Source organism: Armigeres subalbatus, chromosome 2, assembly GCF_024139115.2.
Source record: "Armigeres subalbatus isolate Guangzhou_Male chromosome 2, GZ_Asu_2, whole genome shotgun sequence".
NCBI classification, from domain to species: Eukaryota; Metazoa; Arthropoda; class Insecta; order Diptera; family Culicidae; genus Armigeres; species Armigeres subalbatus.
In genome coordinates this window covers 126,341,375-126,367,693 of record NC_085140.1, presented here as the reverse complement: position 1 = coordinate 126,367,693, position 26,319 = coordinate 126,341,375, and the positions used below count along the sequence as shown (strand labels likewise).

General features: G+C 39.9%; 2 protein-coding genes across 6 annotated transcripts in view; one reads left to right on the top strand and one right to left on the bottom strand.

Moving 5' to 3' along the window:
• Positions 1 to 2,789: 2,789 nt before the first annotated feature.
• LOC134210822 (protein zer-1 homolog) overlaps positions 2,790 to 26,319 on the bottom strand; it is a 45,342-nt gene continuing 21,812 nt past the window's right edge. For 4 of the 5 annotated variants that reach the window (XM_062687127.1, XM_062687128.1, XM_062687129.1 and 1 more), the window contains exons 3-12: positions 11,944 to 12,321; positions 11,653 to 11,875; positions 11,366 to 11,584; positions 11,104 to 11,306; positions 10,867 to 11,038; positions 10,448 to 10,609; positions 10,224 to 10,385; positions 10,012 to 10,161; positions 6,417 to 6,662; positions 2,790 to 6,351 (exon numbers count right to left, since the gene is read on the bottom strand). In XM_062687127.1, coding sequence (XP_062543111.1) covers positions 6,169 to 6,351; positions 6,417 to 6,662; positions 10,012 to 10,161; positions 10,224 to 10,385; positions 10,448 to 10,609; positions 10,867 to 11,038; positions 11,104 to 11,306; positions 11,366 to 11,584; positions 11,653 to 11,875; positions 11,944 to 12,321 — 2,098 coding nt within the window. In that variant the 3' untranslated portion in view covers positions 2,790 to 6,168. The remainder of the gene's footprint in view (positions 6,352 to 6,416; positions 6,663 to 10,011; positions 10,162 to 10,223; positions 10,386 to 10,447; positions 10,610 to 10,866; positions 11,039 to 11,103; positions 11,307 to 11,365; positions 11,585 to 11,652; positions 11,876 to 11,943; positions 12,322 to 26,319) is intronic. The other variant, XR_009978868.1, reaches the window with a different exon arrangement.
• Positions 13,234 to 14,753, top strand: LOC134215083 (uncharacterized). Its single transcript, XM_062694333.1, has 2 exons — positions 13,234 to 14,436; positions 14,511 to 14,753. Exons 1-2 carry the CDS (start codon positions 13,717 to 13,719, stop codon positions 14,526 to 14,528), a joined length of 738 nt encoding a protein of 245 aa, XP_062550317.1. The 5' UTR covers positions 13,234 to 13,716; the 3' UTR covers positions 14,529 to 14,753.

Genomic DNA, 26,319 nt, shown 5'->3' with positions numbered 1-26,319 from the left:
TTGAAGAGAAAAGCGAAGGTTGCCAGCACAGACGTTGGTGACCATGTATTAGTCAAAAACATGATGAAGAGAAATAAACTAACAACTAATTTTGCTCCTCAGACACACATTGCACCTCAGCGCCAAGGTACACGACTTCAATTGGAAAATTTAGAGTCCGGCGTTATTACTGACAGGCACATTAATCACACAAAAAGAATTGTAAGTAATAATCCCATAATGAATATTATACCATCAGCAGTTACAACAGAGGAAAACAGAGAAATTTAAAAACGACAACGTCCAGCAGAACAGTACAATATTAGATCTAAACGTATAAGAAAGCCTCCAACGCACTTCACAGATTATAATTTATATAATTTAAATATGTAATTATTAAAACTAAAATAGACAAAGGAAGAGAATGTAGCATTAAGTAACCATTTGTTATGACACAACTGACCATCATCTGGAAAATATATTATTATCTGTCCAACCCTCTACAAGTGTAGTTCACTCTTCTATACCGAGTCGTATTATCTCTTATATTGCTCGTAATTATTGGTTACAGGCGGCTTATTGGGCCTGCGCAAACCTCCTGTCTTGTCGGAGGGCCGTCGTGTCAGCTCTGTTTTGTATCCCACCTGACACCAGGAATTTGGCTTGTGCGCTTTGAGCCGCACATGGTCGCTGTGGTGGGGCCTACTTGCGGATACATGCAGCTTTTTATAAAAGTTTAACATGGCCCGCTGTCAAACCCCACCACATCCTAGGCAAGCCCCACAAATCGCAGATGGCCTGGGGAGGGATCGTCAAGCCCTTGAACATAGTCTCTGCTGCCAATGTATGGTTTTTCCATACATTTTTTCATTTAAACTGATAAACTCACCGCCCAAATGTTAACCAATTTGGCTGAAATTTTGTCCTTTGCATCAGGGCGTCAAAGTTTTTAGAGTGATCATCAATCCTTTCGGCAAAAGACATAGTGGCGCTATGTTTATTTTGCGTACTATTTGGAATATTTGCTATGTTAACTTGGAGAATGTGATATTCACTAATCATTAAATAAAGACTTTGTGTTCAGATCTATAGCTTTTATCTCTGTTATGATTTTTTTTACTGCTGCCAATTAAATAGTTTATTTTTCCAAAATAAATGTATCTTTTACTTAAAGCTTGTATCTTTTATACACTGATTACAATTGTTAGGTGCTAAACAAAATCTCAAATCAAACACATAGATGGGATTTGAGTTACCAATACAAATTCTATACATATTCAAAGCATATTTTTAAGACAGAACGGCAACAATTCGCAAGGAGAGGATTCACGTTGGATCTGGTTGGTTATTGAACCTATTCATATTTGTCGAACACTAAACTTTGTATTGTGAGCATCAGATGAAAAGTAATTACCAGTGTAAAATAATTAAAAGTACTAGAGATTGTTTGGTGTTAATATAATTAGTTTAAACAAAAATGTACAAATACTTATCCAGCGCTTCGTGATTTGCTTGGTTTATTAACAGTATCACGAGTATTTTCAGTTCTGTCGGTTAGATTTTCATTTAGTTTCTTTTCACGGTAAATTTGGTAGGGTGACTGTTAAGGGTTTTTAATCGTAAAGGGTTTGGTAGCATTAATTTTAATCAATCATAAGTAATTTTGTATACTTGAAGATTGCATATAATGGACATGTTCGATCAGCATTTTATTTTTTTTAGTTTAGTTTGTTTTTTGTTTGCTAAACACGAAGTTTCGTTACAAATCTTCACTTCATTACTATGCATGTATCAGTATTTCGTAAGCCACTTTGTCTAAATAATGTTCTTACTAAAGAGACTTGATAAAAGTGGAATCTGTGTACTAGGGCTGGGTATTTTTGCAGTGCATCTATAATGTTGGGACACTGAAGTGTACCTAACAAGTTTAGCTTTCTTCTATCTATGATGAACATTAAGCTGCTCACGTAATTATGTAGATGGTAAAAGCGTAAGATATTTGTATGAAAATCGTTTCCATTAGTTAGATGTTAAATCAATTTGAGTCTCCGACTGAAAAGCTCTCTAATAAAGATATTACAGTAAATCAATTTTTAACAATTTTTTATTTTGAAATTGAACTCGAAAATTGGAAAGGAATGGTCGTGGAATTGAGCACACAACCTCCTGTGCATGGAAAAGAAGTTCAAGCTATCTGACAATTAAGTCACATGGCAGCTCACAGCTCCGTGTTCATAAGGCACTTTCCCAGTTATTATCTGCGAAGATTTTTTTTAAATCAAATACAAATTTTGCATAACCTCCAACGGGTTAATAACGTAAAGGCAAATGTCCATAGTACACATTACATCACCCACCGGAACATTTTTGCAGCTTATGAACATACTCGTTTCTAAGTTGAATTACTATTTTTGCATTCGTATATCATTCGAAAGCCCATTACGAGTTTTATTACTTGGTAATGTGTAAATGAAATTTCATCTCCGTTATTCACTTTGAAAACTTCTTCTTTTATGGCTCTACATACCAACTGGAACTTGGCCTGTTTTTGTTCGAGACAAGTCAAGACAAGTTTTGGGCGGCTGAGAAAGTTGTGTTGCTGAAAAGGCAACAATTGTTAAAAGTTGAAACGCTCTAGCAATTTTGAAACCATATCTGCCGTGAATCGCATATCTGTCCCATCTTTGCAAGGTTTAATATTCATATGGGACAAATATGCGATTCATGGCAGATATTACCTATACCACCTAATTTTGTAAGCAAACAAGATATATTTATTTTTAAATATCAAATTAAACAGTCGAAAGAAACGACTTCTGGGTCGAAAAAAAATTGATGCGTTAAGGATGATTGGCTTCATCGATCCCTGAAAGCAAATCAAATATCGATTCTTCATTTTAGGATCCAATTGAAACCTTTTCTATGCCCGCCAATTGCATTGTTAAGTATTTATCTTGTGTGGCAAGTCATTATGCCCAGGGAGTCGAGAATGCTTCCAATTCGGAAATTCGAGATTTGAACTCTCCATCTCTGAATTGGAAATCCTACACCTTTGCTTTCAATTATGTGATAGGCTTTTATAACACTATTGTGCCCAGAAAATTCGAGATTTTTGTCAAGTTATTGCATTCCAGCCTCGCATCTTACTGCTGAGCTAAGGAAGGGATATGCCTGTCTGTTATTTTGCATCACATACAAAAGTGTATTTATTTTTTTATTTAGTTTTATTTTTTTTGAAAAACGCTCAGTTTCCGAATGTCATCCAATCACCATCAATCGCTCAGTACAGAATAATCGCTGGCATGATGGAAAGAGAAAAAAGTTTAGTTAATTAGGGTAAATGATGTATCTTGGACATTCATTAGAAAATATATCGACATTGAAGAGAAAATATGTAGTCTTATTTAGAACTACAATGTTCATTCAAATACATAAGCTTTTATTGGCGGGTTAGGGACAAAAGGGCGAAAGACAAAATGTCGAAGGGACAAATGGTCGAGAAGGACGAAAGGTCGAAAGGGACATAAGCTCGAAAGGACATAACGTTGAACCGATCAAAACGTCAAATAAGACAATCTTCTTTCAATCTTTTTTCCTTTTAATCTTTTTTCTTTCGATCTTTTGTCATAGATTCATTATTGGCCTTATATCATCTCCTCCAATTATTGAGTAAACTGCTTTTACTAGGAATAAACTGCGATACACTGCGAACTGAAATTCTTTTGAAAAATGCGCCTTGAAATATTTACTATTAAGACATAAACTATGTTAATTCGACATGCGAACTGTTCATTTTATAAAGAGGACACTTTGTATTGTCGATGTTTTTTAAACCATCTATCTTTTTAGAAATTTGTTTTTTTTTTTGAATATATTATCTGACCTCTCAGAAATGAAATACAATTATCAACAAAACAAGTATAACTCAGAAATTTGAGATATTGATAACAATCTCAATTTATTAAATTTTCAACAGCTCTAACCGTTTAAATTCCGTTTTCGGGCTGCCACAGGCTCTACTTTTTGTGGACATTGACAAATCATTGACAGTGTGTTTCTTTCCGATCTTCTTGATGATTTTGTTAACATGCCGATTTACATTTGTTTACAAACTGTCAATTTTGCTTATAAAAAAAATCTGTTATTTTTACTCAAAGTTCGAGAAGCTTTGAAAAAAGCGCCAATTTGTTGAATTCAAACTGATTTATCTCTATTCAGAAATTACAGTTGATTGACAGTGTATTATAATATACGATGAAGCAAACTCCATCAAAATTGACCAATCTGTCTGTTTTATATCGGCATGTAAAAGTGTCCTCTCAATAAACAGAACAGTCCTTATACATTTTCAACAGGCATTTTGTCCTCATTTAAACAATATGGTTACCTATAAATCTCGATGGTATAATCAAACTACCATAGTAAGTAATTCATTTAAATGCGAACGAAGATTCGGGAAATATAAAAATCTCATTTTGGCCAAAACAAATGCAGTTTCTCTAACAAACGGTTCAATTAATAGTTCCTCTGGAAAGAATTTCAAACAGATTTCTTTTCCATATTTCAATCACGGTAAAATGAGATTACATTAATGAAGTGGGAATAATCGAATACTCCCGAGTCCCGATTCACGTGAGAGTACCTAATTGAAATCATCTTATTTTATGTCAGACTCTACTCCAAGAATAGACCCAATCATCGAAGACTATTACGCCTATTTACGCTATTTACCCAATCGATTACGTGGAGAACCGTGTTGTTGATTTTTGATTGAGAGAGCAACAATCAACTGACATTTCTATAAAAATCCAACGAAGTGGTTGATAACGATAACGACTGAATGCAAAATTAAGATTAGGGTCGAAACTTATATAATTACAATTGGGCGTTCAAGGGTATTTTGGTACTATGACAAATTTGCACGGTAATCTATACCTTGGCAAAATAAAAATAATAACTGGGACCGTACCGCCCTCTCCTGAGTAGACTTCCAGAAATACGTAATTATAACGCCAGGGCTGATTTCCATAAAAAAGGTTATCCTTGAAGATCAAAATCTCGATTTCTGGCGATAAGATTAGGTAACATATTTTGCTTCAAAGCCAAAATATGTCCAAAATATGATTAATCCCTAAACATTTAGGTTTTGATCATCATACATGACCAATTTCTATAGAAAACAGCGCTGGAATTATCATTATTTCAGGGGTGTATTATACCCTTGAAAAGTCAGTCGAACTGGCGAAAAACTGCAGCCAAACAGAATGCTGAATCATCATCAGTCGGCGACAACTTCTCAAATTTTGTACTTAAACGATAATAAACACAGAATTTTCATTCAAACATTAAGCTTTACTAATATCAGCTAATTGTCAACAGTCCCGTTATATCTTCTATTTAGCGTTATAGTTTCATGGTAGTAAGGGAAAATAGCTCAAAATGTAACGGTAAATGCTTCAATTCAAGATACAATTTTTAAACGATCGCTGCTGGAGAGTTTTTATCACTTGATAATTTAAAAGTAATATCGCGAATGAGTTTTGATCATCCTCGATTTTTTGAAAATTTGATTTTTCCCATACCTGCTTCAAAACTTTGGATCAAAAATCGAAAACAGCTGAAATGCATGGTATGTCGTTTTTTTCAATAGAATAAAAAAAGGCATTCCCTGCAAAGATCGCATTCGTGGCATAGGCCACTGCAACTAGTGAGAACTGAAATCGCTATCTAGAAGGATGACTACTGAATCACCTGTGATAAAGAATGTAGAAAGAACACCATAAATAGCAGCATGGGAGCTTTCTGCTACGAAACCTTTGAATAGTTATCTCGAGCCGATCTAGAATGCAGACTATTGGTAGCAGTTTTGTCAATTTTCTATTCGCGTTTCTCTAATATAGGCTTTAATAAAACATATTTTTTACACAAACGTCAGAAAGGGTTTATAATTTACCTTTTTAGTTCTAGTTACAAACAAGCGAATAATGATGTCCAACATAAAACCACCAGTACTTCTTTATATGAGATTTGAGCATTGAAAATGCGGTTTCTTGCATTAGAAGCACCGCATGTTGGTTTTTGCAGTATTTGTGTTGTTATCAAATCTCTTCAGATAAAACTATGTAGAAACAACGTGGTACTATACAAGACGAGGCTTATCGGACCATCTGGAATCAATTAACATTTTTCCTAGCCGTCCAGCTCCATTTTTCTGCATTGATCCAGAGTGTCGGTAAAGGTTTGACAATGCCGCAAAACCATCTCCGCCAGTTCCTTCAATCTTTCATATGGCTGTGGGTGATCTATCAACGATTGCAGTAACTCTATCCCACATTCACGCTCAACAAGGCGACAGTATTTCGCTGGATATACCTATTCGAAGAAAAATTAATAATCGAATACGAAATACAGTATTCGAATGAAGAAACTATACTCACTTTGGTTAGATTGGCGAGAGCCCAGACGCCCCAGTGCTGACATGCGGGTGTGTGATAACAGCGGATCAGTCCGAGGATTGGCTCGAAGCTACGGTAGTTGATGTTACGCTCAGCGCCCAAGTCCCAACGTTCGATGGCCTCCACCATGCGGATCAAAACCGCTTCCCGAGTTGGACTAACTATTGTCCAAGCTGCTGCTCCGTCAGAGGCAATATGCGCCAATACACCAGCAGCATTGTAGCTAACCTGCAATAATTAAAAGCTCTCTTTACCTATGTCACATAGTAATAATACTATTTTGCGAATTTCGATCATATCTGCTGATATGCCTGTAAGTGACTGTTACACTGCACTGCTAACAGCACCGTAAATCTTGTTATCAACTTTTTTGTCCAATACGATACTTCATGTGCTTGTTTTTGGGGCTACCCCACTTGACATACTGCCGTTTGACATAAAGCCGTTTGGCATAACGACTTGATTAGCCAGGGGCCATTTAACATAGAGACCATTTGGCATAAAAACGAGAATTATTCACAATGCTTCTAGGGCCACTTGGCACAAAATTAAAATAATTATAAAATATCAGACAAACGCATGCTTTACACGAGAAATCTTTTCTTTTCTTTTTACCTTATTCTGAGCACATGTATTCTTCCGAATGAATAATTTACTCTTTTGCCTAATTCTGGGCAAACTAGTGATATAAATGAAGGAATCATGTACCCATCTGCCTTATTCCTAACAAATACGTAACTATAAAAAAGGTATAATTTACTCTATCGTTATTTTACGGGCAATTGCTTTAAAAAAAGATTCATTTATTCTTTTGCGTTATGCGTACTTTAAAAGAAATGATCATCTACACTTAGAAAATTCTTCACATTAAATATATTTGTCGCTAACATTTTTTTTTTGCAATTTGGTAACTCCTTTACATTCCAACTGGAACTTGGCTTTCAACCTAGCACATCCGATTCTTTTTTACACGGATTTTATTACACAACTTTCTTACACGGATTCTTGAAATAACACGGATGGTTTTTTGCACGATTTCTCGAAATAAAACGGATTTTTTTACATGGGTTCTCGAAATAAAACACATTTTTGTTACACGGATTTTTTACACACGCCTCGCACCCCCCATGTTAAAAAAAAAAGAATCGTCTGTATTCTATTCAGTACTGCATTTTCCCAATTTCAATGAGTTGTCACGCGATGTTTACATATATGCCCTTCTCAATCTCGTGATCGAAACAAAGCATAACATCCTTTCATGACTGCTTTTCATGTGAAGTTGATCGAAAAACCCACGATACTTTCATTTGGTCGCCTGAGACAGAAAAAAGCACTTTGCTCTCTGTCTTATGACGATCACGATCTTTTGCAGTAATGATTCTACCGTGAACCCCCGATAATTTGAACGGTAGGGTTAGGCGGTTCAAGATGGGTCACGGGGTAAGATGGGTCAGGGTCGTTTTCGAGCATCGTGTACATTTGAATGTGGATATTATGACTTTGTAGGAGGAATAATTTGGTTCTACTTCATTGTCACTCGATTTGATGATAAAAATTTTAATAAATTTAACAAAAAAAAATGGTTTTCGTACGGCCGAGTTGCCGAATAATATGCAATTAATGATAAAAATTTATTTTGGTAGGGTATGGCAAGGTAAAATATTTTTCAGCATTGTTTCTTATGAGAAACACACTTTCTATAAAACGTGTAGGTAATCTCGTCGAGCAATGTAAAATTTAAACTTTTTTAGTAACTTAGTGAAAGTATTATAAGTAATGTAGGTGATGTTGTACTAACTGTGTTGAAATAAATAAATTTGATCGAAAATTAGACATTCTAACATGAACTTAAAAATGGGGCAAGATGGGTCAGCACACACTGAAGGGCATAGGGTAAAGGATGTATTTTGGACCACCCTTACGGAGGCTCTTATTTTGGACCACCAAGAGGAATTTGCACTCAGTGGTCCAAAATATGAGCCGCCGAATTGGTGGTCCAAAATACCTCCCTTACCCTAGTTCGTATTCAAAACATATTTTCCATTGCTGGTTTAATTATTTTAAGGTTACTTTTGACATAATGATGTTAATTTGTTTTGGCTAATGTCTATTTTTGTCTTTAAGAAAGCAATACTCAGACGGTTTGTTTTCATAAGAGTTTGCAGACATTTTTAAATGTAGAGCCATTTCTTCATCCAAGGCTTAAAAATTCCTTTGTATTCAATAAAATCATTGGCAATAAAGCCATCTATCTGTGTGTAATTCAATATTGGGAATAAAAACAATATTAATTGCAAAATTTAAAGGTGACCCATCTTGCCCCGCTGTTTGACCCATCTTACCCCGTCATTTTTAAATTGACAAAAAATAGACTTCTACTTTAATGACTCAAAATGAAATAAAAAGTGTTTTTTTTTGTTATTTCATACCCATGTAGGGGAAAGTGGGGTAAGATGGCCATATGGGGTAAGACAGCCAACGTTAATTATGCTTTGAGTGAGCATTATATTCACATTATTATTACAAGGGATGGTTCACAATAATGTAAAAGGGCTACACAACTGGAAACGCACTTTGACAGTCTCACTTGTTTTTGTAATATTGATTTGAAGATGGTTTAGTTGAAATTCGAATTTTCTTATAATTTTCTAGTTACATAATTTAACAATTGAAGCCTAAATTACTAATTTTCAGGACAAATTGATATTTACCGAAGCTTTTAATAACTATACTGCCGTCATACGCATATTTGTCCCATGTTTGCTGGGATTTCCTATGTACATGGGACAATTATGCGTAGAACGGTAGTATAGTCTATATACAATAATAATTTGAGGAGATTCACAGTAATTAGGTTCGATAGGATATAAATCTTTGGATATACGTCGGCTTGGGGCGGTATTGCCAACTGTATAGGAATATGGTTATCTCCAGGATTATGAGTCGCCTAACCCTTGAATGCATTTAAATAATGTTCAAAATAGTTTCTGCGTGAATCAGAGATGATTTAAAACAAAGGATATGGTTTTAACAGTAAAAATAGTGTTAGGCAAATTCTGATATTGTCGTAGTGCCAGTTGTCAAGAAATCAACATGAAATACGACATTTTTAAGCGAAGCATCATTTGAACATAATCCATAGAAGTGCAAGAAATGTGTCCCCTATTCTTAATAAATTTAACACACTTTTGATATAGTTTTTGGTCCATGCTCGTCTTGCCCCGAGGGAGTGGTCATATTGCCCCATATGGTAAATATAGACATCATAAAAACACCTTTTTTAAAACCAGATTATAAAATACTGAAACGTCATTAATCAGTGTTTATTGATACTTATGTCAAAGACGGGTCATCATAAAGGTGTTTCATGGACAAATCAGCAGAATTTAAAGGAGTGTCACTATTTTACAAGGGTTACCGCTTAGGATGGCCATCTTGCCCCACTTTCCCCTACATGTTCGGTCACATCGACACGGACGTGAGTCAATTGATAGATTTCTTCAATTCTAAAATCTACAAATTTTCCAAGTGGAAAATTCACTGTCTTCTTGGACATGTAGTAATGATTATCACCTACCTCAATTCCATCACTGGAAGAATCCAACAAATCGGCAAACTCGGTGATGAATTCCGGAGTCATTAGCCGAGGGCGTAGTTCTTTCACTTCTGCCACATTTCCTAACAGCCCCATCATGTTCCGCAACAGTTCATCCTTTTCTGGGAAAAACTGAAATACAAACATACTGAGTACCGTTCAATAACATAATTTAATTTTTCTCTCCAGCTTACCTTCAAACAGCCGAGGAAATACTCCATTCCTCGACCATCTAGGAACCTTTCACAATTTTTGGCCGTCTCATCCGTAACGTTCCACATGGTTGACCACGCCACCTCCATTACATCGTCGAAGATCTTACGAGATAGCCGATCACTGATCAGGTTCAACATAGTCTGTAAAAAGAGTAAAATTATTACTTCGAAATAAGAATTTCCTATTCCATAGGTAAGGTTACCGAGATTGCACCCAAGTCGCCGAGGAACATTTTCTGACTTCCGTCGACCTGGCAAGCAAGCGAATTCAGAAGATAGATCGCAATCCGCTGAACAAATCCTTCCTGTTCTCGATAGGATACGCCGTGCAGAAGAATACGCACCAAGCGTTCGTATTCGAATAACTATGAAGAAACATAGGGTAGACATGAATAACGTGGTTATTTTCCGTATTATGAGAATCAACGGCTTTGATTGGTTTTAGTTTAGGTTTTTTTATCACCTTTTATGCTCACATTTGACCAGGATAGGTAAAACCAGGGTATATTATTTACCCATACCTAACTCTTAATATAAATTTCCTTAATATAAGAGCAGCTGATGCTGAATTTACAATAATGATAATGCTCCCCACAAAAAATTATAATGAAAAAGAACTTACCACATCCATTGGGATATTGAACTGACACAGTGTGAGACATCCGTTGCGCATCATCGTATCGTCTGTGAGATGAGTTGACATTCCATTCAGTAGGGTGTGAATGATGTGGTTCTTCAGAGGAACACCAAATTGAATTTTATCTCTCCCTTTGACTATATAAAAAAGCGTGGCACTAAAATATGGAAATATCTTGCGGTTATCATCATTTTTCAATTACATCATCCGATAGACCCTTACCTGCCACTAATTTGAATATTCTTGACTCGAGTGTGCTTATCCATGGCGGTCAGCACTACGTCCAGCGCTTTGTGTATTTGCTTGCAGGTTTCAAACCGCAACAGATGGTAGAGATCATTTAGTACTTTAGTCAGTAGTTCATGTCGATCCTGATAAACGGATGCCGCTACCAGAATTTGGTCTTCGGTTGCCTCACCCGCGATCTGTCGTAAATGAATGGATGTTAACCAAGTTCACTTGTGAAATATTGATCACGACTTACCTTAAGAGCCGGAATATCATGCCACTTGCAGGCCGAATGTGCCGTATAGTACAGACCAAGAAATTCCAGCGGATGATCGGCTCGACTAGCCAGACCTGGAATATCCGAGCTACTAGCGGCGGTGTTCGTCTTCATCGCTACTCCATCGCCCGCCAAATTGGTACCGGATATATCCAGATGTCGTAACCGGGGAAGGTTCTCGACTAAATTTGCCAGTAGCTTAAAATAACAAATAGATCAGGGTATTTTAAATAAGAGGCGAAAGCTGACAGAATTTGACTACTTACCTTATTGGGGGTGAGATAATTTCCATCCACGTTCGCCCTCGAAACAGACAGATCTAAAGTTTCCAAGTTCTTGAGCTTACACAAAGTTGGAAACTCATGATCTAGAGGCCAAACGTTGAACAGGATCAGGGCCTTAAGCCTCGGTAAATCGATCAACGCTTTCAGGCTGAACTCGGCAAATATGCATGCCGTCAGATCAAGGTACGTTAATTCCGAAAGGTGCCTTAGTAAAAAAGTGGGAGCGTGAATACCACTAACCAATTTAGGCTCAAACAATTAAATGGTATTTACCCAAAGTGGATCGACGGCTGCAGGACAACCCCATTGAGAATCAGCTGGCGCAACTTTGGCAGAACCAGCTGGAAGTCTATCGGCGTCTTCTCGTTCGGTTCGCTGTGCTTCAGCATGTCCACGAATCGGCCCAGCTCAAGCGAACGCAACTGCCTGCAGTTTTCGATCAGAATGTTCCATGAGGCCGTCGTGATTTTGTTGCAGTACCACATCGAGAGTGAGTTAAGCTTGTGCCGCAGCAGTATGCGCATGCCCTCATTGGTGATTGTGCTATTTCGGAGGCGGACGTTTCGAAGCGGAGTCTTTACCGGGTCTCGGAATATTTGAATGAATCGATCGTTTATGTCCTGACCACAGTCCTGGTGGTAGCGCAGAAATCTGTAAACAAAATAAATATGATTAATTTAAAATTGAAAATTGAAAACAAAATTACAATAAACTCTTGAATTTAACCGAAACAATTCAACTCTTCCGTAGAAGAATCTTTCGTCGAAATATATTGATATGAACATCATAAATTTTGAGAAAAATATTTTATTGCTTTGCCTGTTTTTTACCATGGGTGGGGCAAGTGAAAATTTTCCGACACTGAATGCATTTCTCTATTTTTCCAAACACAAATAATTTCTATTAAGCGTATATAAACAAATGATACCAATTCGAACTCATTTGAAGGCTTTTGGTTATTACAGTGATACGTGGTCTTACTAAATCAGGAACCCAAAGTGCCAAGCGTGTCATTGTTTTAAATAATCCAAGTTTGATAAATAATTTGTGAAAAAATATTATTTATATAGCTTAAATGAAAGAATCACTACTATTGCAAATATATCAACAATTATGATTTATTTAGTTGAAATTTATAAAATTTATTTATTTGGTAATGTAGACTCTTCTACTGAAATCATAAGTGGATTGTTAATGAAACACAATATGATTCTAGGTTTGATGAATATTTCAAAGATAATTTCTCTGCATTATCGCCAAGGTTCATTATCTTACTATAAACCTGAAATAGAAAGTAGTGTTAGACACAAATGGAGATGAGATATTAGATCTCAAAAAATTCAAGTAAAGAAAACAAAAAATATAAAAATCATTTAATGGAGGCACTCTAGTGCCCTTTGACTTTCATGAAGTGTCAAAAAGCACCACAACAGATCACAGTTATGCTCTATTCAGTATAATTATCATTTGCATGAAATATATGAACAGAAAATGTGTTCTTATATTGAAAAATCCTCTTTTAAAATCATTTTTTCACTTACCCCACATGTCACGACACGCGCAGACGTAAAAATAAAATAAGTGTAAAACCACGAAAAGTAAGACCGCGTGTTTTAGTTATCACATCCTCAGAAGTGGGATCGAAGATTTTTTGACGCTCACGATGGCCATGCGGATGAACAAGGAGGAGCTCCTTGAGTGGCTGCAGGAGCATGAAGTCGATATTCCAGCAACGGCGACCATTCGGCACCTACGTGTTTTGTACGACAGCCATCCGGCTAATCAGGTCGCAAATGATCCGGAGGAAAAGGACGAGGAACAAGAAGAAGGTCCATCTGGATCGGATGGTGACGAGGAGGAGGCATTAGATGAGGAGATTCGGATTCTAAAGAAGAAGAAGCAAATTGCAGATTTGCGTCGAGAACTAGCTCGCAACGAGCCGTTTGTTCGACCACCGGAGTTCCAGGATGTAATGTGCCTTGTGCCATTGTTTACCGGTAGTGATTCGTATGTTCCCGAGAGATGGTTGGACGACTTTGAAAGAGCATGCGATTCAGTGGGAGGAGATGCTACTTTCCGGCTGAAGTGTATTCGCAGCTAATGGGACCGGGTACAGAAGCCGAATGGTTTCTGCGTGTGGACCGTTCTATCACGTACGCTCAATTTCGTAACAGTTTTCTTCTAAACTTCGGCCACACATTCACGGTGACAGAAATCATCGACCGGCTCAGGAAAACCACTTTCTCCAGTTGCAAGACATCGGTGATGGGCTACATCCTAAAGATGCAGGAGATTGCTTCGCGTGCTGCAATTGACGAAGCTCAAACAGTGCAAATGATCGTCGATGGATTCCGTGATCGATCTGCTGATATTTCCGTACTTTACCCAGCCAAGGATTTGATGGAACTAAAACAACTAGCACGACGGTATACGCAGCTTCGCGAAATACGTACCAGTGCGACTCGTGCAACGTCATCCTCTTCAAATTCCGGAAGTATCAAACCGCAGATTAAGAAAGTTTCCGATTCCGAATTACGTTGCTACAACTGTTCCGGCAAAGGACACATTTCCGCTCGTTGTACGGAGCCTCGCCGGGAGCCAGGCTCATGTTTCCGTTGTGGTTCCGGCGAACATGTCATCAGGAACTGCCCTAAACCAGCGCCACGCAACAAGGACGAGGTGGCATTGGTAGATGATTTCCGCCGGGGCAAATCAGCAGACCATAACAAGGAGCAACTGAGTGCTGCTCTCTCCGAATTGAACTTGGTAAGTGTTGCTTTCTTATCTGACAAAAAAGTGCATCCCCTAAGAACTTTTATTTCTCTTTTTGACACGGGTAGTCCGATCAATCTGGTTAAACGTTCCGCAGTGCCCATTGAGCTAATTCCAGTCGATGAAAAGTTCTCAGGATTCCGTAGTATTGGGAATTTTCCGTTATGTACGTATGCTGTCATTCCGGCTTATGTTACGTATGGGTCTCATTCTGAGCAGTTAAAGTTCTATGTTGTTCCTGATCATTTTATGATCCATCCCATTTTACTGGGACGGGCATTTTTAAAAGCCTTTGGCATTATCTTGTTTAATACACGTTCAAATAAATACAAAATTGAAATAAAAAATAAAAACGAAATACAAATTTTGGATAACAAATTACATTGTGTATACGATATGTCCCGAAGATCTTTGAACTTCATGAGAAGTTGTCCCACCTGTGTGACTCATCTTTGTAAAGACAATTCTGACAACCTTGCTGTTCCAGACATTTACGCTATTGAACTCGATGATGAAATTAATATCAATCCAAAATTGGAGGAGCAAGTTCAATACGAGCTTCTAGAGATTATTAAACAAAATTATCTAAATGTGAGTACTATTCCGGAAACCCAACACTCGTATGAAATGAAACTAAAATTGACTTCCGACATTCCGATTAGTTATGGTCCGCGGCGTCTCTCGTATGCTGACAGAGTTGAAGTGGTTCATATTGTTGAAGATTTACTATCGGCTGGTGTAATCCGACCCAGTAACTCCCCGTATTCCTTTCCGATTGTGTTACGAACGAAGAAATCTGGTGAGCGGCGCATGTGTGTTGATTATCGGTCATTGAACAAAATAACTGTCCGGGACAGCTACCCTATTCCACTCATTAATGACTGGAAGGAAAAAAGTATTTCTCCGTCCTGGATTTAAAAAGTGGATTCCATCAAGTAAATATGTCACCTGATTCTGTTCCATTTACAGCTTTCGTGACTCCGGGAGGACAATACGAATATGTCAAAATGCCTTTTGGATTGCGGAATGCCCCAGCAGTGTTTCAGCGCTTCATAAATATGGTTCTAGAACCATTCATTAAGGATGGTTCTGTTGTGGTTTATATGGACGACGTGACGTTGGCCACTGATACGATTGCTGAACATTATGAACTATTAGGAAGAGTTCTCCGTAGGTTGGCCGAGTTCCGTTTAGAGATCAAACTAAAAAAATGTCAGTTTTGTTTTACGGAAATCGAACTATTGGGCTTCACAGTGAGCCATAAGGGTATACGTCCTAATAATACGCACTTGGAAGCTATCAGAAGCTTGCCATTTCCGACTAACGTTAAAGAATTGAGCAAATGTCTTGGGCTGTTTTCATACTTCCGTCGATTCGTTTCGTCTTTTTCTGCCATCTCATTACCATTACGTAATTTAATAAAACCAGGTGTAGATTTTGAGTTTGATGATAAGTGCAAACATGCTTTCATTACATTACGTGAAAAGTTGGTTTCGGCTCCTATTCTGGCACTTTACAACCCATCGCGAGACACTGAACTACACTGTGATGCTAGTTCAGAAGGATTTGGTGGCATCTTGATGCAGAAGCAAGACGATGGTAAGATGCATCCAGTTGCATATTTTTCGAAACGGACTACCTCCGCGGAGTCACGCTACCATAGTTTTAAACTAGAAACACTGGCTATTATCTATTCTTTGCGAAAGTTCCGAATTTACTTAGAAGGCATTCCTTTCCGAATTATTACAGACTGTAATTCTCTGGCTATGACTCTAAACAGGAAATCTATCAATGCCACAATCGCGAGATGGGCTTTAGAGTTGGAAAATTACCACTATGTCATTCAGCACCGTAACGGTAAACTAATGAACCATGTTGATGCTTTAAGTCGTATTCCCAACAATCCCGATCAGATCGTTTCCGCTATCAGCCCAGATGATATTGATTTTCAATTGCAATTGGCTCAAGGACGTGACTCAACAATCCTCAAGTTAAGAGAAGAACTCGAAAAGGGACCTGTTAAAAGTTTTACTCTGGATGACGGGTTGGTTTATCGTTCACTCGTGGATGGAAAACTCTCATTTTATGTCCCAGCTGAAATGGAAACTCACATTATTCGGAACGTCCATGAGAAGTTATGTCATATGGGTATAACAAAAACTGCAGATCAACTGAAAATGCATTATTGGTTTCCGAAACTTAAGAATAAGGTCGAAAATTACGTTAAAAATTGTGTCCGCTGTATTACGTATTCCGATTCAAAATCCGATGGTGGTCGCATGCTGCACAGCATTCCGAAGAAACCTGTTCCGTTTGACACGATTCACATTGACCATTTCGGACCCCTTCCGTCTATTGCGTCTAAAAGGAAGCACATACTAGTTGTTGTTGATGCTTTCACGAAATACGTTAAGCTGTACCCTGTCAATTCTACCAGTACGAAAGAAGTGTGTGCTTGTTTGGATAAGTACTTTGAATGTTACAGTCGACCTCGTAGGATTATCAGTGACCGTGGATCGTGTTTTACATCATTGGAATTCGGAGCATTCGTGTTGGAAAACAATGTGGAACACGTAAAGGTGGCTACAGCTTCAGCTCAGGCAAACGGTCAGGTGGAACGTGTTAATCGTGTACTTAAGACTATGCTAGGGAAAGTTTCTGAACCAGTTCAGCACGCTAATTGGAGTAAAATGTTAACCAAGGTGGAATACGCGTTGAATAATTCTGTTCATTCTAGCACTCACCAAACCCCTTCGGTCCTCTTGCTTGGAGTTGGTCAACGAGGAAGGGAAGTAGATAATCTGTCTGAGTATTTGGAAGATAGGTCAGATTCAAATGCAGCTCGGGATTTACATGCATTACGTGACGCTGCTTGTCGTCACATTGAAGACTCTCAGAGTAAGAGTTCCGCTTTATATGAAAGAACTGACACAGCGCCAAATGTCTTTCAAGAAGGTGAATATGTTGTAATACGGAACGTCGATACTACCATTGGAACTAACAAGAAGTTTATCCCTAAGTATAAGGGACCATATCGTATACATAAAGTACTTCCTAACGACCGTTATGTTATTCGAGACATCGAGAATTGTCAAATATCCCAACGTATAATCGAGGCAGCCCGAATCAAGAGATGGGCAGATTGGAGGACACCTTCTGAAAAGGGGATGCACTGATAAGTAAAGCGACACTTGTTAAATATAATGTAGTTCATGTTTGTTGCTATGTTATCAATCGAGAGCGAAAGGCCCAATTGATCGAGTCGATCAGTAGTCAGGAGTGGCCGAGTTGTAGTATTCCGTTTCCGTGTTTTATTATAATCTGTATTTCTTTCAATTATGTGTTGTTTCCAAAAAGTGTGTTTCCCAATCCGATTATTTTGTTCAGTGTATTATGTATGTCAAAAGTCCCACCTTTTTGTATTATCTGGAAAGTACCTCCTGTATCACTTCTAATCCGGCAACCGACACGCGCAGACGTAAAAATAAAATAAGTGTAAAACCACGAAAAGTAAGACCGCGTGTTTTAGTTATCACATATCCTAAAAGTATTTTTCAAAGATCTTGTTCGCAGGCATATAAAGATTGGATAGATGATTCGTTATGTCATAAATATGATCAATTTCAATATTATCTTCAACTTTTATGACTTGATGAACATGAATTATACGATTTCCTTTACCCACTTGCCCCACTGTACCTTATTTTAGAGTTTCTATTTGCTTAGGACCACGTTTTTTGCTATTTTGGCGCAAGTGAGTAAATTTATGTTAAGGTAATGTCATATTTGTAACTCGAATCAATATTCATCAGATTTCTAAAAACGTGGTGCACTAGAAAGGGTATTAAAAATCCTAAAAAACGGTATTAAGGTTTATAGGGAAGCCTCACTTTTGTGTTTGTAAATTGTGATCGTTCTCGAAAACATCTCGTGGCCGTGGGGTAGGTTGGCCGACTTTTGTGTGGTCTTTTTGGCCGAGCTGAAAACTTAGTAAATTCCAATCGACACTGATTTTTACCGATTCCCCAATAAAAGCTTACCGATTCCCCAATAAAAGCAGCATTGTGTTAATTCGACCTTTTGTGCTTTCGGTCTTTTGTGGTTTCGGCCTTTTTTGCTTTCGGCCTTTTGTAATTCGGCCATTCGTGATTCGGCCTTTCGTAGTAGACCCCTGAAATTAATGTAACTGATCAAGTAAAGTATTTATTTATTTATTTATTCAGACTAAGGCCGAAGTGGCCTGTGCGGTATATAAGAGTCTTCTCCATTCGGCTCGGTCCATGGCTACACGTCGCCAACCACGCAGTCTACGGAGGGTCCGCAAGTCATCTTCCACCTGATCGATCCACCTTGCCCGCTGCGCACCTCGCCTTCTTGTGCCCGTCGGATCGTTGTCGAGAACCATTTTCACCGGGTTACTGTCCGACATTCTGGCTACGTGCCCGGCCCATCGCAGTCGTCCGATTTTCGCGGTGTGAACGATGGATGGTTCTCCCAACAGCTGATGCAATTCGTGGTTCATTCGCCTCCTCCACGTACCGTCTGCCATCTGCACCCCACCATAGATGGTACGCAGCACTTTCCTTTCGAAAACTCCAAGTGCGCGTTGGTAATCCACGAGCATCGTCCAGGTCTCGTGTCCGTAGAGGACTACCGGTCTAATTAGCGTTTTGTAGATTGTCAGTTTGGTACGGCGGCGAACTCTATTCGATCGGAGCGTCTTGCGGAGTCCAAAGTACGTACGATTTCCAGCCACTATGCGTCTCCGAATTTCTCTGCTGGTGTCATTTTCGGCAGTCACCAGTGAGCCCAAGTACACAAATTCTTCTACCACCTCGATTTCGTCACCACCGATGCAAACTCGCGGTGGGTGGCTCACATTGTCTTCTCTTGAACCTCTTCCTATCATGTACTTCGTCTTCGACGTGTTGATGACTAGTCCGATCCGCTTAGCTTCCCTCTTCAGTCTGATGTAGGCTTCTCCATCTTCTCAAAGTTACGTGCCATAATATCTATGTCGTCGGCGAAGCCAAATAGCTGGACGGACTTATTGAAAATTGTACCACTCGTGTTAATCCCTGCTCTTCGTATTACACCTTCCAAAGCGATGTTGAATAGCAAACACGAAAGACCATCACCTTGCCGTAACCCTCTGCGGGTTTCGAAGGGACTCGAGAATGCCCCTGAAACTCGAACTACGCACATCACCCGATCCATCGTCGCTTTGATCAACCGTGTCAGTTTATCCGGAAAACCGTGTTCGTGCATTAGCTGCCATAGCTGGTCCCGATCGATTGTATCATATGCGGCTTTGAAGTCGATGAATAGATGATGTGTGGGCACGTTGTATTCGCGGCATTTCTGAAGTACTTGGCGAATGGCGAACACCTGGTCCGTGGTGGAGCGTTCGCCCATAAAACCCGCCTGGTACTGCCCCACGAACTCCCTTGCAGTTGGTGCTAGTCGACGGCATAAAATTTGGGAGAGTACCTTGTAGGCGGCGTTCAGCAATGTGATTGCGCGGTAGTTGCTACAATCCAGCTTATCGCCCTTTTTGTAGATGGGACACACGACACCTTCCATCCACTCCTGCGGCAAAACTTCCTCCTCCCAAATCTTGGTAATGACCCAGTGCAGCGCTCTAGCCAGTGCCTCACCACCGTGTTTAAATAGCTCTCCTGGTAGTTGGTCAACCCCAGGGGCTTTGTTGTTCTTGAGCCGGCCAATCTCCTCCTGGATTTCCTGGAGATCCGGAGCCGGTAGAATTAAGTCCTGCGCGCGTTCTCCCAGGTCCATCACCATACCGCCATCTTCGTCTGCCACATCGCCATTCAGGTGTTCTTCGTAGTGCTGCCGCCACCTTTGGATCACCTCACGCTCGTTCGTAAGAAGGTTTCCGTTTATGTCCTTACACATATCGGGCTGTGGCACGTGGCCCTTACGTGAACGGTTTAACTTCTCATAGAACTTTCGTGTGTTATTAGCGCGGTACAGTTGCTCCGTTTCTTCACGGTCTCGATCTTCCTGCTGGCGCTTTTTCCTCCGGAAAATCGAGTTTCGTCTGTTCCGCGCCTGTTTATATCGTGCCTCGTTCGCTCTCGTGTGGTGTTGCAGCAATCTCGCCCATGCTGCATTCTTCTCTTCCACTAACTGCTCACATTCGCCGTCATACCAGTCGTTTCTCTGATCCGGGGGCACCGTGCCAAGTGCAGCGGTTGCGGTGCTACCAATGGCGGATCGAATATCTCTCCAGCCATCTTCAAGCTGCTGCGCGTATTCTTGGGCTAGTCTACCGTCTTGTAGCCGCCCAATGTTAAGCCGCGGCGTCCGACTTCGACGCGTGTTGTACACCGTCGAGAGTTTTGAGCGCAGGCATACTGCAACGAGGTAGTGGTCGGATTCAATATTCGCACTGCGGTAAGTGCGGACGTTCGTGATGTCGGAGAAGAATTTACCGTCGATTAGAACGTGGTCGATTTGGTTTTCCGTGTCTTGGTTAGGTGATCTCCATGTGGCCTTGTGGATATTTTTGCGGGGAAAGAAGGTGCTTCGGACTACCATTCCGCGGGAGGCTGCGAAGTTTATGCACCGTTGGCCGTTGTCATTCGATACGGTGTGCAGACTATCCGGTCCGATGACCGGTCTATACATTTCCTCCCTTCCTACCTGTGCGTTCATGTCACCGATGACGATTTTGACGTCCCGCAGTGGGCATCCATCGTATATCTGCTCCAGCTGTGCGTAGAACGCTTCTTTCTCGTCGTCGGGTCTCCCTTCGTGTGGGCAGTGCACGTTGATGATGCTATAGTTGAAGAAACGGCCTTTAATCCTCAGCTTGCACATCCTTGCGTTGATTGGCTGCCACCCAATCACGCGTTGGCGCATCTTACCCAGCACTATGAAGCCGGTTCCCAGCTCGTTGGTGGTGCCACAGCTTTGGTAGAAGGTAGCCGCTCGATGCCCGCTTTTCCACACTTTCTGTCCTGTCCAGCAAATCTCCTGCAGCGCCACGACGTCGAAGTTGCGGGGATGTAATTCATCGTAGATCATCCTGTCGCAACCTGCGAAACCTAGCGACTTGCAATTCCATGTTCCAAGCTTCCAATCGTGATCCTGTATTCGTCGCCTAGGTCTTTGCCGATCAAGTAAAGTATGTGGGTCTAATTTTGGACTCAAAGCTTTCCTGGACTGAGTTAAGGCGTGTATGGCTTTCGGCTAATGCCGACGAACCTTTGGTAAAACTTGGGGTCTTAAACCCAAATATGTCAAATGGATTTACATAACCAATTTTGGCTTATGGATGTCTTGTGTGGTGGCAAAAGGAGGAAGTGAGGACAATTCAGTCTAAATTAGGCCATCTTCAAAGGATGTACCTAATGGCAATGACTGGTGCGTTCTCTTCAACTCCCACGGCTGCTCTCGAAGTTTTCTTCGACGTGGCCCCACTACACATACATCTCAAACAAGAAGCATTTTCTTGTACTTACCAACTATGGGTACTCGGTTTTATGGAAGAGAATCCTGTAAACCGCAGTTTTACACACACTTCGTTGTTACCGCTTATCACTGAGGATACTGGTCGTAAGAACATCATACGTTTCTCTTTTGAAATTTCACCACAAGAAAATGTATTGATTTTCATACGATTCTCTTATGGAATGCATTTCATACGACAATCTTATGAAATATTTTCAGTTTGTTAAAAAAAAGTGTAACCCGGGTTCGAACCATGGACATCGTGATTAGGAGGCGTGCGTTCACACCACACGCCCATCGACGCTTCGAGAAACTGTTTTGTTGGATACCCAATAAAAAGTTAGAATTGATCGAAAAAGGATCCCACGATTTTCATAGTTTAATTCGTATGAAACAGTCCCATAAGTTTGGTCGTATGAAAATCTTACGGCCAGTATCCTCAGTGTGGTTAATTGGGACAAAATTTTCCTTGCTCCAAGTGATCTCACACACGTTAGTAGTTTTTCTTACAGGACATTTTCAACACAATTTCCCTCGCGGGATGAGTGGACATCTGGCTATTTGGAGAGAAGTATGTCGGACAGCATTGTTGGTTACACTGACGGCTTCCTCCTCGAAGGTAGAGCATGTCGAACTCAAATTGAGGAACTGAATTCAGTTAATACTTTACACCTTATATGGGTATCTGGCCATTTTTCCATAGCTGGAAACGAATTGGCTGATGAGTTAGCTCGTAATGGAGCATCACAAAACTTTATTGGTCCTGAGCCAGCTATTCCAATATCCAAGTGTTGGGTGAAGCTTTTGATCAACTCTTGGGCTGTCACTCAGCACAAATGGCATTGGAGTAGCCTGGATTCATGTCATCAAACAAAATTGTACATCCAGGAGCCATCTCCGGTAGTAGCAAGCTATTTAGCTAATCTGTCTAAACAGAATTGCAGTGTCTTAGTAAAGGCCTTGACAGGTCACTGCCGACTGAACTATCACATGGCAAATATTCAACGCGTTGAATCATCTGTTTGTGATAGTTGTGAATCTGATTATGGAACTTATTATCATCTAATATGTAACCGCCCAGTCTGCACAATTGCGCTTCCAAATATTTGGTAAACACTTACTTAGTGAAATTGACTTCAGAAACCTGAACCTTCAGAGTATTTTGTTGTTCATAACCCGTTGTGGTAAGGAGCTATAAGCTCTTGTACGCTTATGCGTTGTATACCCTCTTCAAGGGCTCTTTTACAAACATTCCCTTTGTTCTCCCATCCACATTCCATTCCTTTTTGTTCACTTCCTTTTCCGTCAGGTGTGCCCCTGGAGCCGACGTTCACCTGATACCTGAAAAGACTTCCATAAATCACCCTTTCCCCAATTTTCGCCCATCTTTTTTTTATCTTCATTTCGCGCAAACTAGTTGTTGGAAACAGTGAAAATTCAAAATCCATACAATGCTAGTCTCTGGAGGTACCTATGAAAGAATGGTGCATTATAAATGTACCTAACAAAAATAAATCTACACACAGTTATTATGCATGAACGTATACTAAGATGATAGCCATTGAAGTTTCGAATAGCATCTTCCATATAAAACTTCAAAAAAATTAATAAACTGAAACAACATGGCATCTAGTTGAAATATTGCTGACATTCGATAGATTACAGAGAAACTATTTGGTTTGATTGAAAAATTGTTTGGTTTTGTGTAATCGGTTTAGGGTCATTTGGCCGAATGCCGTTTGGCCCGAGGTTTGGCCGAATGTCGTTTGGCCGAATGCCATTTGGTCGAAAGGGTCATTTGGCCGAACGCCATTTGGCCGAATGCCGTTTGGCCGAATAGTTGAAATACGTTTCCTTACGAAATAAGAAGTGAGTAGTGAGAAATAAGAAGGAAGAAAGAAGAAGGAAGAAGAATGAAGGAAGTAGGAGGAAAGAACGAGGGTGAAGGGAGAAGGAACAAGAGTTAAGGAAGAGGGAAGAGAGAAGAAGGAAGAAGGGAAAAGGAAAAAGAAAGAGAGAAGAAGGAACAAAAACGAAGGAAGAAGAAAGAAAGAAGAAGGGATAAGGAAGAAGGAAAAAAGAAGGAAGAAGAAGGGATAAGGAAGAAGGAAGAAGGAAGAATGAAGAAGAAGAAGGAAGTAGGAAGAAGGAAGAAGTAGGAAGGAAGAAGAAAGTAGGAAGAAGGAAGACGGAAACAGGTAGAAGTAAGGAAGAAGGAAACAGGTAGAAGTAAGGAAGAAGGAAACAGGTAGAAGTAAGGAAGAATGAAACAGGTAGAAGTAAGGAAGAAGAAGGAAGAAGGAAAAAGGGAGAAAAAAGAAGGAAGAAGGAAGAAAGAAGAATAAAGAAGGAAGAAGGAAGAAGAAAGAAGGAAGAAGGGAGAAGGAAGAAGGGAGAAGAAAGAAGGGAGAAGGAAGAGGGAAGAGGGAAGAAGGAAGAAGGAAGATGGAAGAAGGAAGAAGGGATAAGGAAGAAGGAAAAAGGAAGGAAGAATAAGGGATAAGGAAGAAGGAACAAGGAAGAAGGAAGAAGGAAGAAGGAAGCAGGTAGAAGGAAGAAGGAAGAAATAAGAAGGAAGAAAGAAAAAGGAAGAAGGAAGAAGGAACAAGGAAGAAGGAATAAGGAAGAAGGAAGAAAGAAGAAGGAAGCAGGTAGAAGGAAGAAGGAAGAAGGTAGAAGGAAGAAAGAAGAAGGAAGAAGGAACAAGGAAGAAGGAAGAAGGAAAAAAAGAGTAAGAAGGAATAAGGAAGAAGGAAAAAAAGGAAGAAGGAAGGAGGAGAAAGGAAGAAAGAAGAAAACAGGAATAGGGAGGAAGCAAGAAGGAAGAATGAAGAAGGAAGTAGGATGAAGGACCACTCTTAAACTGAGGTCAATTTTTTTTTACTATTCGGCCAAACGGCATTCGGCCAAACGGCATTCGGCCAAATGGCGTTCGGCCAAATGGCCTGACACCGTGTAATCAGGTCATACAAATTCTTAATGAGAATGTTGCGGGGCGGGTATGTACTTTCGATATGAGAAGCAAATGAATAATTGGAATTTTTCAGAGTCGTTTACTGTGTTACCATGTTAAGAGCAAATGCGTTTTTTTATCTTTATATTAAAGTGTATTTTTTATGAAGAGCAAATGCGTGCTACAAATGGAGGAATGGTCTACTCATTAGAATTATTCCAAGCGAATGTGTGTGATTGAAGAATGAGACTTTCAATCTTTCACGTTCTAAGGTAAAAATGTGTGTTTCTAAAGATGGTCTTATTCAAACCGCACGTACTTGTAGAAAAGTAATTATATACGCCTCGACATATTTCGTCAGAATGCATAATTTTGATTAAAAAACGTCTCATCAATTCCTTGGCTTTATTCCGAGCAAATGCATATTTACTTTTGGAGAAGGTATCATCTACTCTTCTGCCTTATTCCGGGCAAATGCGTACTTTTAAAGAAGGGGTCATCTACTCTTTTACCTTATACCGGGAAAATTTTGGGAAGAGCTAGATACAACTGACTTGAGATCCTTTTCCAGGTTTAGGCGTGCAATAATGTAATCCTCATTGGACTTGACGTGCTGGTTAATCAACCAGGAAACCATGTCTGCGTTGCCGAACTTGAGAATGGACACTTTTTCATTTATTTAGTTTACATCTAAACAGATAACAATGAATCAACAATTTGACGCCACAATACATGGTTTAAAGCAGCATTTCTCCACCCTCGACGCCGCACGCGCACGCCCTTCAAGTCATTCTGTACCAGGTTAGCCCACCTCGCTCGCTGCGCTCCACACTGTTTGTACCTGCAAGATCGGAGGAGAATAACATCTTTGCAGGGTTGCTGTGCGGCATTCTTCCAACATGCCCTGCCCATCATACCCTTCCGGCTTTGGCTACCTTCTGGATACTAGGTTCGCCGTAGAGCTGGGCTATTTCGTGGTTCATCCTTCGCCGTCACACACCGTCTTCTTGCACACCGCCAAAGATGGTCCTAAGCACCCGTCTCTCGAATACTCCGAGTGCTTGCAAGTCCTCCTCGAGCATGGTCCAAGTTTCATGGCCGAAGAGGACTACCGGTCTTATGAGCGTTTTGAAAATGAAACATTTGGTGCTATCCTAATATAGTACTATGAAGGTATAAAGGACTATTTGGTGCTAAATATTTAGGACTGCTGCTAGATCAAAAATTAACTTTAAAAGCCACATTGAAGTTATTCAAGCCAAATGTAACAAATATATTAAGTGTCTATATCCACTTTAAACAGAAAATTACGAGCTCGGTGGTCTTGTGGCTACCGCTTCTGCCTTATAAGCAGGAGGTCGTGGGTTCAATTCCAGGCTCGTCCGTTTCCTACTTTGTATTTCTATCTTAGTTCTTTCTGTGTTTCACGTTATACCAAAACGATTCCT